The sequence below is a fragment of the Pholis gunnellus genome (assembly GCF_910591455.1).
Source record: "Pholis gunnellus genome assembly, chromosome: 20".
Taxonomy (NCBI): domain Eukaryota; kingdom Metazoa; phylum Chordata; class Actinopteri; order Perciformes; family Pholidae; genus Pholis; species Pholis gunnellus.
This window is the reverse complement of record NC_136547.1, coordinates 3,421,116-3,433,144: the sequence shown is the minus strand read 5'-3', so window position 1 is coordinate 3,433,144 and position 12,029 is coordinate 3,421,116. Positions and strand designations below refer to the sequence as shown.

The window sequence follows — 12,029 nt, the reverse complement described above, 5'->3', positions numbered from 1 at the left end:
ATTTCATAATTTAAAGTCCTCCAACTTCATGGAAGAGTGATGCATTACTAGGGATGGTTAAAATATCAATATTAAATTGATTATGTGGTATGAGACTTTGAACATTTGTAGTATGGAAAGTGTTGTCTTTTCCTGGTTTTAGAGGCTGCATTACAGTGGAGTGATGTAAGTTCCTGAGCTTACCAGACGGTTCTGGCTGTTCTATTATTTGACTTTACTCACTTAGTCATTAGTCATAATACTGATTATCAAAAATCTCACTCTGTAAATATTTTGTTAAAGCACCACAGGCCAACCCAACAGTGTCGTCACAATATCGAGGTATTTGGTCAAACGGAAAAGCAGTTGTGGGCCCATCCCATCCTATCTAAATGACCAGCACCCTTCCTCTGCACCGTCCCACTCCAAACAAGAACACACCTACAGATTTGAACAACGCTGAAAGCTGAGCGCCCAGGTCTTTACTTAACAGAAACAAATGAAATGAATTAAAATAAAGTAGCAGCAAGGACAGCCCTTGCTGCTACAGTCCCTGTGTAACCCACCTGGCAGTGACCCATGTAGGCCAGGGTCTTCCCAGCCTGTTGCAGCTGGCACGGACTGGGGTGGACCAGGCCGTCGGTGTCACAGGCCGGCTCCACGCTGGTCTTATCGCAGGCTCCCGGTCGGCCGACGCACTCGTGCTGTGGGCAGTCTGACGAGTCACTGAGACACACGCGATACTTTGGGATGCACCTGGAAACACACACACACAATATGACTTCGTATGGTCGTCTGTACTACGCCGTGAGGAGACATGGGGGGAAGCACCAGCCCAGTAATGGTCTGTGTATACACCCCGGGGTCAATAGGGTCCAAAATGTAACTAATAGATACCACAATGAAACTTCCCCAGTTGTGTACTAACTTTAAGGCAATTCTTTTTTGTATTAAAGGTTTTCTGACGAGGCATTATCTTATTAACTATTTGCTCATTTGCACAGACGAAGCAGTAAAATAAACACCTGATTGTGCATATTAGATGCTTTCTCTTAAGTTTACATGAACCCCGCCCACAATCCCATTCACTCAGTGGAGGAGCAACAACAACACACACTCAGGAGTACATTTTGTTAAAAAGCTGCAATAAAAGAACAAACTGTTTCCCTTCAAAGACACACAAAGAAACCCGGCTCTATCACCACGGATACCAGCGACTCTCCACACACACACACACACACACACACACACACACACACACACACACACACACACACACACACACACACACACACACACACACACACCTCCGCTTATTAGCGAGTGTGCGTTCGGTCTTTGAACAGAGAGCCAAGAAGAGTTTAAGACCTTGTACGCTGGAGGGGAACAGACGTCTTGGCTGTTGTAACATTTAGATCTAACGTGAAGAACAACGTACTACACCAACAGAGTCCTGTCATACTCATCACTCATTAAAAGAATAACTACATACATTTGATAACACGAGTCACAGAGACAAATGTGTGTGTCTCGTTTGCGGTGCGAGGTTGGTAAAAAGTGTAACGTCTTGAGCGCCACTTTGCCAAAGTCCACGGCAGCTTCTCATGGGACTTTACGGCTGGTAGCAGACTACGGACAGAGAAGGTAAAGGAGTCAACCGTCTCTGTTCACTGGACTGACGACAGGCCAATGCAGATACAGAGGGCTGGTTAAGTGGCGTGCACCCCAACATCATAACGAGTCCTTCACCTGTGGCGGGGTTGTAATAGAGGCTGCGACTGTGGTGGCTGAAACCTTCTCAAAGGATCATAGAAGTAAGAAAAGACCACGTCTGATATTTATGGTGCACAACTTGGTGCTACGAGTGGCTCTCGTTCATTTTGTCAAATTAGTTCTCGGAGGAAACAAGGTTGGAGACCACTGACCTATGGTCTGTGTAGGCCCGCCGCAGGTTATTAATGAATGTATATATTTTCACGTATATATATAGTCTCAGCTTGCATTCTTCTAATTTCATGTGTTTTTCAATCTTTCTGCGAAATTGTATATTCCAAGCTGAACACCCATGTCCCTTTTTTTTATGCCTCCATCTTCCACTGGTAACGCCATGTTTAACATCACAACGCAATGAATTGTGGGTAACTCCCTCAGACAAATTCTGCAGAAATGCGTATTTATGAAAAGTGTTCATAAAGAGCTCAAAATGTCTCTGAGAGAGTCCTCAAACACTCGAGGATTTGACAGTGGGACAGTCTAAACCCTCACGGACTTTGTGGGAACGTAGAGATCGGGATTGGGCCCCGGGCTACACGACATCCCCACTTTACGACACGAAACAGCCCCCTAGATAACCTCCGGGATACTTCTTTCAACCTTAGCCATGAAATTCTCCTCAACCTAACCAAGTGGTTTTGGAGCCTTAATCTAACCAAACTACGTCCTGTTCGAGGGTGTGTCATGTACTGTGGACCCGCAGACAGATAGACCTACATTTCTAGGACCTGTGATAGACGGTCCGCTTTGAAAGGCCCGGGGCCGACTGTGAACTTCACAGCACCCCTCGACTTGTCCTCCACACTTCCTGAGGCGGTGGACTTCACTGTGCCATCAAAGAAAATCAGTTTTGCACTGAATGGCCCCATTGCATTTCATCTATTCATCTATTCTATAATACGTGTTTGAGACATATACACAGATCCTTAAATCCCTCAAAACATTAAAGTTAGGAATACAGGCCCGTCTTTAATAAAGGCTTGTTTCATACAAAGGCCTCCCTGTAGTTGAGCTAAATAGAGAACTAACACAAAGCCTAAATGGCCTTTGGTGTTTGAATATCATTATAAATGCTTTTTATCTGAGGCTTGTCTGCGTTTCCTTAGATTTATATTCCTGTCAGCATCTAGATGTGAGTGAAGGTTCAGAGCTCGCGGGCGGAGAGTAGGGATGAGGGGCGATGAGGATGTGAAAGTAACGGAGTAACAAACAGCATACTGATGAGGGTCTTGTGGGCAGTTAAACCCCGCTTATCAACCACTGCCAGTGTTGTGCATGAACACGCTAAAGAAGCTCGTTGAAAGAATTCGTGTTTTTGGTGGACTGCGAACTGAACGTATCTGATTGCAACCAAATGCACGTTAACGTGAGAGTTGTTAACTCTCGTATGACTTAACGACGCTCGAGCACTTGCACTGTGTTTTACGTATGAGGATTTACGACACCCGGCACGGCTAGCTAGTCTCAAAAGTCCGCTGGACCAGTGAGCGAGTGTTGGTGTCAGATGTTAACCTCCGGGTCTGAAAAGTGAAGCAAATGCTTCCTGCATAAACCTGCATTCTCTCTAATGTCCACCAGGGGGCGACTCCTCTGGTGGTATAGAAGTCTATGAGAAAATGACTCTACTTCTCTCTTGATTTATTACCTCAGTAAACATTGTAAACGTGAGTTTATGGTCTCAATCTCTAGTTTCAAGTCTTCTTCAATACAGCATGATGTTCATTTAGTAAATGATGGTCCATTTAGAGTCAAACAGACCATAAAGCAGAGGACGCTTTAGGGCGGGGCTACTGTGATTGACAGGTCTCTACCAGAGTTGTATACAGCATCTCTGTCACTCCTTTGTCGTCTGGTTGCAAAAAAACAAGTTGGCAATGGCCAAAACACCGAACTCAAGGCTACAAATTGTCAGTCCCCAAACCAATGGGTGACAACACAATGACTAATTGTAAACTTGCACAACACTGACCACACTAACCTGAAACAACAACTCAGATAGAGGGATGGAAGGAGAACGAGTGGAGAAGAAAGGGAGGGAAAAAACACCGGAGCTCAGCATCAGCAGCAGCTCCACCTACCTCTGGTTCCTCTGGCAGGGTTTGCCGGTGCAGGGGTTACTGAGGCGGCACAGGCCAAAGACAAACTGATGGTCCTTGAAACCCATGCAGCGGGCCACACAGGCGCTGGGATACGTCCGCCCGTTAGAGGCACACACTGGGACGAAGCGGTCCGGACAGTTACAGGGAAGGCCTGAAGAAAGAAAGGGGGAGAGGACCACTGGTGTGACGGAGGGATACTCATGGAATCGTATTCCTTGTGTTCTTGTACTGCTATTGAAACAGACCTACTGTTGTGCACATCGATGGCGGGTCTAACGTGCGATAAAGCATCAACCAATCAGCGCTCTTGATGGTTTGATTACTGACTTTTACAAAAAGGTAAGCTAACGTAACACTGTCAAGTGTGACGTTAATGCTACTTTCAAACACACACACACACACATACGGACCGGTAAAGTGTCTGCGGTTGTCATCGGAGCTGTCGAAGTCGAGACACTCTCTGGTGGAGCAGATGGTGTCACCAGCGAAGCAGGAGCAGGTGTGGCAGTCGATCTTGAAGGACGCCCCGTGATCTGATGGTAAGAACAGAAGAACATCCACATTACTGTATGTTGAGGATGTGATGATTTTCCATTCCAAAATACCTGGTCTCTCTTTATCTGTGACTCTTACTGTTAGTGTATATAATATTATATTTAGTACCTTAAGATTGTGTTTTCATGCTTCCTTCATGCTCAAAATGAACATGATATTCTAGTTCAACACGGTCACTCGAAAACAATGTTGGCAATGTACGCGTTTGCAAACCAATCCTGAACCAAAAATCGTTAAAATGATAACGTCACAACATAACAATGTAACATAATGTAACGTAACAATGTAACGTAACAACGTAACGTAACAACGTAACGTAACATAAACAAAGTAACGTAACAACGTAACGTAACAGCGCAACGTAACGTAACAGTACAACGTAACGTAACATAAACAACATAACGTAAACAACGTAAGGTAAACAACGTAACGTAAACAACGTAACATAAACAAAGTAACATAAACAACGTAACAGCTTAACAGTGCAACAACAACAACGTAATGCAACGGCGCAAACGAAAAGCGCAACGTAACAATGCAACGTAACAGTAAAACGCAACGTAAACAACATAACGTAAATAACGTAACAGCTTAACAGCGCAACGTAACGTAACAGCGCAACCTAACAGCGCAACGTAACAACGCAACATAAACAATGCAACGTAACGTAACAACGTAACGTAACAACGTAACGTAACAGCGCAACCTAACAGCGCAACGTAACAACGCAACGTAAACAACGCAACGTAACGTAACAACGTAACAACGTAACAATGTAACGTAACAGCGCAACGTAACAGCGCAATGTAACAATGTAACAATGCAACAATGTAACGTAACCACGTAACCAAACACAGTAACTAAACAATGTAACCAAACAATGTAACCTGACTACTACTACTGCTAGTTGATTTTACAGATAAAACATGAGATAAATAACGTAGGAGTTAGCTGCTGTGATTAACTGACACAACTGGGCAGTGCGGTGAATAATACATTTCTCATATTTGCAGTAATCAGTAATAATGTGTTTAAAAAATTAAGAAGAAAAAAATAGGACATACTCACGATTTTCATTCTATTATTAAAGATCTAAAACGTGTTGATGTCGTTGTGATTGGTTGTTAGTGCTAAAGAGTGATGGTGTTAGTGAAAAGAGTGAGGGGACAGAGTGAGGAGGTAGTGAATTGGATATTAGTATGAATGTGACACATCTGGTGCTCTACTGGCTCCCACGTCAGAGCGGTGATTTATTACTACCATTACTGCACTAACCTCCCATCCAGTTCTCCTGTTCCACCATACACAGTGAACCTTTTAAAAAACCCTACTTCTCATTTATATGACTCAGCACTTGGGTTTGTGTGCATTAAGTGATTCAATTATAAGTGATTAAGAGGAAAACTAATAAATGCACAACGCTAATGGAATGTAAATAAGGGCTCTGTCTCTTACTTTCATTGCTAAGTGCTCTGCTTTTCTAGATGCTGTCTTATTATCTTTGAATCCTTGTGTCATACAGTCACAATCAAACTCAAAAGACTGAATTAAGAGGATTAGATAAAGAAAAAGCATTTATATTTCATGGTTACCTTTTTATTATGAACTCTCTCACCTGATAAGAGCAAGTGAGCTGCTATGTGAAACACAAACATGCTGAATTTGAGAAGAAGCTCTCAAGGGATCTAAATCATACTCTGCGATGTGTCTATCCCCGCTGTTAGGCAACAGTGTGTTAAATCGCCAGACTTTTCAATGGAATTTGGTTTGACACAAAACAACAGCGTCGTAGACATCTGTCTTTAATAAGAGCAGAGCAGCTCCCCCCTCCTTAGGAGATTATGTGGAAACAAACAAGAAAACAAACATGAAAGCAAAAAAAAACACCTAAATGTGTATTTTGGATGTTTTCTCTGCACTAGTCTGAAAGAAGATGATATATAGAGAAGCTAAATAGCGCCAGAATCATTTTTTTGCCTGTAGTGTCTTGCCATAATTGTGCATTCATTTACAAATATTAGTCAACACACTTGTTTTGAAAGCATATGGATGGAATATGAACTCCTAATACCACAAAGCAACAGAGCACTCAACTTTGTAGCGCGTCACACCCCGTCACATAGCGAGAAGTGTGGGGTGTCAGTTTGTAGGAACCTGTTTCTCTGCTGAAAAATAGGACTCCACAGACAGAAAAGCCTCACCGAGCTCCCTGCTTGGATCCAGGTGAAGCCACCAGCAGTCACAGACGCGGCCTGCAGCATTAACACCTGCCTCAGTCACCACTTTAGAAGGACATTTGGAATTCACGGCCACAACTCATTCATCTCCACTCGAGTGTGACGGCTACATCTGTGAATGAATTGCTGTGGTGTCTCATTGTAATTGGTTGGGCAGAGGTGGCCGCTGACTGATAACAGCTTTGGTTTCTTAATGACATAACGTGAGGCTGACCTCTCAGACTGAGACTGGATCAATCTGATAATTACACATTTTAATAGAAGTTTTGAACTGTGTTTTATTCTACTTAAGTATGTGTTTAACAGAACCACATGGGCTCCAAGTCTGGCAATAAGAATAACTGTAAGATGAGTTACACAGTTACACCTGGAAGAAAGTCGATGTAAATAAATGGAAACACCTCTAAGTATTGTAAATGTAGTATAAAGTGTCCAAATGTAATTCTCCTCTCCGCAGGAAGTGGTTTCAATCTAATGACTTCATTCATGCAGTCAGATCACCAATGGTGTCATAATCACTACCAGGAGATCTAGAAACTCTTTGGATATGCAGACAGACATGCGGGAGGCCTCACTCTTCCTCTGTCCGTTTACGATGCAGGGCTCGTCGGTGTCCACGCAGGGCATCTCTGCACAGTTCTCCAGGCGCCCGCTGAGACCACAGCTGCAGACCTCGTGGCACCCCAGCGGACCGGTGCGAGTCGGCACCTGGATGCGGGCGTCCTGCTGCACCAGAAAATCAGAGGCCTCGCCCAGTTTACAGCCTGAGGACACACACAAACACACACACACACACTCAGAATGACCGCTACGCAGCAGACACGCAGCAAAGGTAAAGGCGTTGAGCCGTAGCCGTCGCTGGCCTTACCCGGCACGCAGAGGAACGGCTGACAGTTGAGGTCGTCGAGGCAGCCCCTCCTGTTGACCTGGCACAAGTGGTTGCTGGGACAGGGGTTGGGGTTGCACGGGTGGATGACCTCATCCACGATGCTGTTGCCTAGGGAACTGGGGGCTGAGTGAAGGGGTGGGGATGCAGGTGATGGGTGGATAAGGACATGGAAAGCACGACTGTCAGATAAGATGTCAATTTTCTGTTGGCGACAATCTGAACACTTAACGTATTGATTTAGTTTCAAAATAAAAGCCCAATCAGAAGAAAATCTGCCCTAAAAAATAACAGTTTCTGGGGAAATCAGTATCCAACTGTGTTGTTCAGATTCAGGCTGCATTCATACATTTTATTATATATTACCTTCAAATCACCACTTACTGACCATGTACTTGAGTCAAGTGACTTGGACTGGCGTTCAACTTCAGTCATGAATCTGATGACTTTAGATTTGCCAAATCCAAAAATACCAATGACTTTTGACTTTAGCCTCTTGACTTGGAATAACTTTAGAACTTAAGGTCTTCAGTCAGCGGGTGTAATGTTTACCGTGTCCCAGCGTTGTAGTACTGGAGGCCGGTTTCAAGACCACCTTTTGCAGGTTTTGGTCTTGTCTAGGTCTCAGACAAAGAGGACTCATGAGTTTAGTTCAAGACCAGTCAAGACCACAACATCACTAAAACTGCCTGTGCATCGTCTGATGTATTTGTTAACATCATAGAAACAAATGAAGTTTCCCACACATCAAATTCTATTCCTATTGATTGTCTTATCAAGGTGTTTCTCATGTATACTTCTATACATACACACATAAACAGCAATAAAAGAGGTGAATGAAGAGGAATCTTTGTTTGTATTTGTGTTTTTGTGGGAATCTGGTCTCCATTGTTGTTATTATTACTCCTCGGTACTCGGCACAGCTGACAACAGCAGCTTGAAAACCACGTTAGTCCCACCCATGGCGCTGATTGGCTTATTCGTTAGTCCCCCTCGCTGTGTTTATTGTTCATTTACATTTTTTAAATCAAGAAACTGCTGTCTCATGTCACGATGCCAGACGAATCAGTCGACTCAAACTCGGTGGAGTTGGCGGATTCAAACGTCTGGACACAGGCAATTTATATTCTGCAACGATCCAAAAATTCAATGGAAGCCATTTGCTTTTTTTTTTTGCAAGGGAACCAGAGCGATGCTAACTTCCTGGGTAGACATACACAAAAACGTACCTGCAGCACTCTTTAGCCAACTGTTTGCTAGGATGTTATGTTATGAGATGATTAATGTCAGTAATGCGTCTCTCAGCTTCTGTGCAGTTCTGCCCCCTGGTGGCCACTAATCCATTCACTGCACATTTGGCCATTTGAACAGCTGTATGGTTATAAAATCTTAGATGGCAATTTGGGTTTTTCAAAATGTTTCTTTCCAGTAACCATACTACATCTTGTTGGTGATTCCATCTGTAACTGAGCTCCCCTACTGCATGTTACTACAGGAGAGAAGGACCTGCTGACTCACTGAGGTATCTGTGGAGGGGGATGCAGCGTTCAGGGTCGTCGATGGGCGACAGCAGCTCACAGATCCTCTCTGGAGTTTGTCCTTCGTGGAAACGCTTCCTGTCCCCGCACTGGGTCAGGATGTCCAGGCAATCCGACCTGAGGACAGATAAAGTGATAACTAAAGAAGGCAGTGTAACACAGCTTGAAACAAACGATAAGAATATATCAACATAAAGTGGGTACGTTTGACTTCTATTCCTACAAATGCAGATCTGAGGTTTGTTCGATAGCGAGAGGCTCTGCCAGCACACACAGCCGGTAGCTGGATGAGAGCAGCGTGCGATGGACGGTGTAATGTCATTGAAGGGAAGTGGGAGAGGAAGGTTGTATTTGACTCATGACACACACGCACACACTCCAGCCATGACATGGCAGAACCCTGAGAGAAGGGCGTGGCCTCCTCCTGTTCATCAAAGCCCATCTCATCTCTCATAACTGAGTGCACAGCAAAGGCTGAATTCAATGAGAAAAACAATGGAATTGAGGGTATATAGACAAACATACCAAGACAAATGTAGACTATAGGGGGCAACCTCCGGTTTTGAAAACTGAAGCCAATGTCTTAAACTTGCATTCTATCTAAAGTCCAGCAGGGGGCGACTCCTCTGGTTGTATAGAAGTCTATGAGAAAATGACTCTACTTCTCTCTTGATTTATTGCCTCAGTAAACATTGTAAACATGAGTTTATGGTCTCAATCTCTAGTTTCAAGTCTTCTCCAATACAGCATGATGTTCATTTAGTACATTATGGTCCATTTAGAGTCAAACAGACCATAAAGCAGGGTATGCTTTAGGGCGGGGCTACACAGTGATTGACAGGTCGCTACAACAGCGTTGTCTGGTCTGGGAGTTGTCTGTGCTTTAGTCTTACAACTTTAACCCTCTCACAGCCCTCTTGGGTTACTTTTGCTTCCAAAAAACCAAGATGGCGACGTCCAAAATGACAAACTCAAGACTTCAAAACGGCAGTCCACAAACCAATGGGTGACGTCACAGTGACTGTCTCTACTTTCTATATACAGCTTTTGATGTAAACAACTAAGATGAGTCTTCTGAAGTGAGCATCTATCGGTGCAAAAACCTCAAATTTCCTCTTGTCATGATGCTGGGTTTCATTTAGAACATGCTACTTATTGATGGGTACACTGCAAACAGGAACCTCTATTAGCTAAGTAGTTGTACTTTTTAAAAGGAAATAATTTGCCAAAATGTGCACTTATATCGGCTAATATCAGCACCCACCAGTAGCTGACCCAACAGACCACTGGGTGAGCTTTTACTGGGTCTTTTACTGTCTTGTCATTTTTTCTGTTGTCATAATATGTCAGTTTACATCTATGAGATTAGCAACAGCATTTTTGATTTCCTCCATTTGCACACAAAAGACAAATTTCAAACTGAGCTGATAAAAAAGGGGGAAAAAAGTAGAAGGACAAGCAGCTCTTGCTCCACTGAAAAACACACGGAAGTCTCTCCGGATGGGATTTAAACTACAGGGGGACCAGCCAGTTCACAGATAACAGTAGGTATAGGTGGCCGCAATTACGAATGGGGAGGAGGAGAAATACGGGCTCACATTTTGACTTTTCAAAGCACCAAAAGCACAGGTGGTACTAAGAGTATTAATGCCGGCTTCATACTGACAGACAATGTAAGTGTTGACCTCTGTGTTGACCTCTGTGTTTGAAGTCAAAATATCTGTTGGTGTCTGTTATAGATCAACTTAAAGTGAAGTGAATTCATTCTCCCAGTTCTAATCCTGTGTCCCTGTGTTACTTGCTCATTTATCTCTTCTTATATTCCAAATACATGTCAAAGAACAACTGAAGTTCATCAGCTTGGTATCAGTAAAGCTCTTATCATATCTATTTGAAGAAATTCTGTATCAGAGTATTTCTTTCATCAAACCTCTTTACTCTTCTGTAAAACATTTGAAATGTGTGATGTCTTCTCTTGATGGTGTTTACAGTAAATCATGCAATCAAATGAGACGTCGGGGCGACCGAACTGTCATGGATCATAGCAGCTAACGGAGCAGCATGGAGAGAGGTGTGTTTGGATATCATGTTTTCAGTTCCAAAACAATATGGCTGAGGTCCTCCGTAGCTCCGTACGGTGCTAAACTCAAATGATTTGATTTAAATCCCTCTTATAACTTTGTGCTAAAATATTCTGTTTCGATGGGATTGTAAATTTCACTCTACATGCTCATGTTAACCCTGTTACTATTTATTTATATGTATTTATTATATTTGTGTGGTTTTATTGACTTAGTTGAGCCTTGAGTATTTACATAGTTTGTTTATTGTCTGTATTTGTAAAATGTGTGACATGTTGAATACCTCGTTTTTCTTTCTCCTGCAAACCACATCTCCCTGTGGGTACAAATAAAGGAACCTGGACCTTACAATTGAGTACTGGGGAGTAACCCAGGACGGCAGTGGAGAATAAATGATCCTTGAATCCTTGACTTACTTGCATATGACGCTTCCTCTGGACTTGCTGTGGCAGGGCTTGATCTGCAGGGAGCAGGCCACGGCCTTCCACATGTCCGGCAGACACTTCCTGATGTCCAGCACCGGGATGTTCATGAACGGCATCTTGATCGTCCCGTTGGACCACAGCTTGATGTCGCTCATGGCGCCCTGGTCCGACTGGACGTTGCAGCTGCGGAACAGCTCCGTGGGCCTGAGGAAGGAGACGGACAGAGGGAGAACTCAGAGTCTGATAATCCAGAGGATGCAAACACATGTATGGAGAAATGTTATGATAAACCATGTGATGAAGGCCTGTGCTATATGCCTAAATAAATAGGAAATTAGGGAAGTAAGGTGGGGGAAAGTTCTTCTGCCACAATCTATTACCATTATTCCATCATACACACTGATCTTCATTTTTACATATCTTAATGAGCTTGCCTACCTGATTGTTAACATGTAG

At 43.5% G+C, this 12,029-nt stretch overlaps 1 protein-coding gene across 1 annotated transcript in view; it reads right to left on the bottom strand.

Annotated features, from left to right (window-relative positions):
- Positions 1–12,029, bottom strand: part of reck (reversion-inducing-cysteine-rich protein with kazal motifs) — a 61,687-nt gene that overhangs the window by 14,171 nt on the left and 35,487 nt on the right. The window contains exons 11-17 of the mRNA XM_079181225.1: positions 11,565–11,777; positions 9,048–9,184; positions 7,512–7,655; positions 7,219–7,407; positions 4,262–4,384; positions 3,831–4,002; positions 546–735 (exon numbers count right to left, since the gene is read on the bottom strand). Coding sequence (XP_079037351.1) covers positions 546–735; positions 3,831–4,002; positions 4,262–4,384; positions 7,219–7,407; positions 7,512–7,655; positions 9,048–9,184; positions 11,565–11,777 — 1,168 coding nt within the window. The remainder of the gene's footprint in view (positions 1–545; positions 736–3,830; positions 4,003–4,261; positions 4,385–7,218; positions 7,408–7,511; positions 7,656–9,047; positions 9,185–11,564; positions 11,778–12,029) is intronic.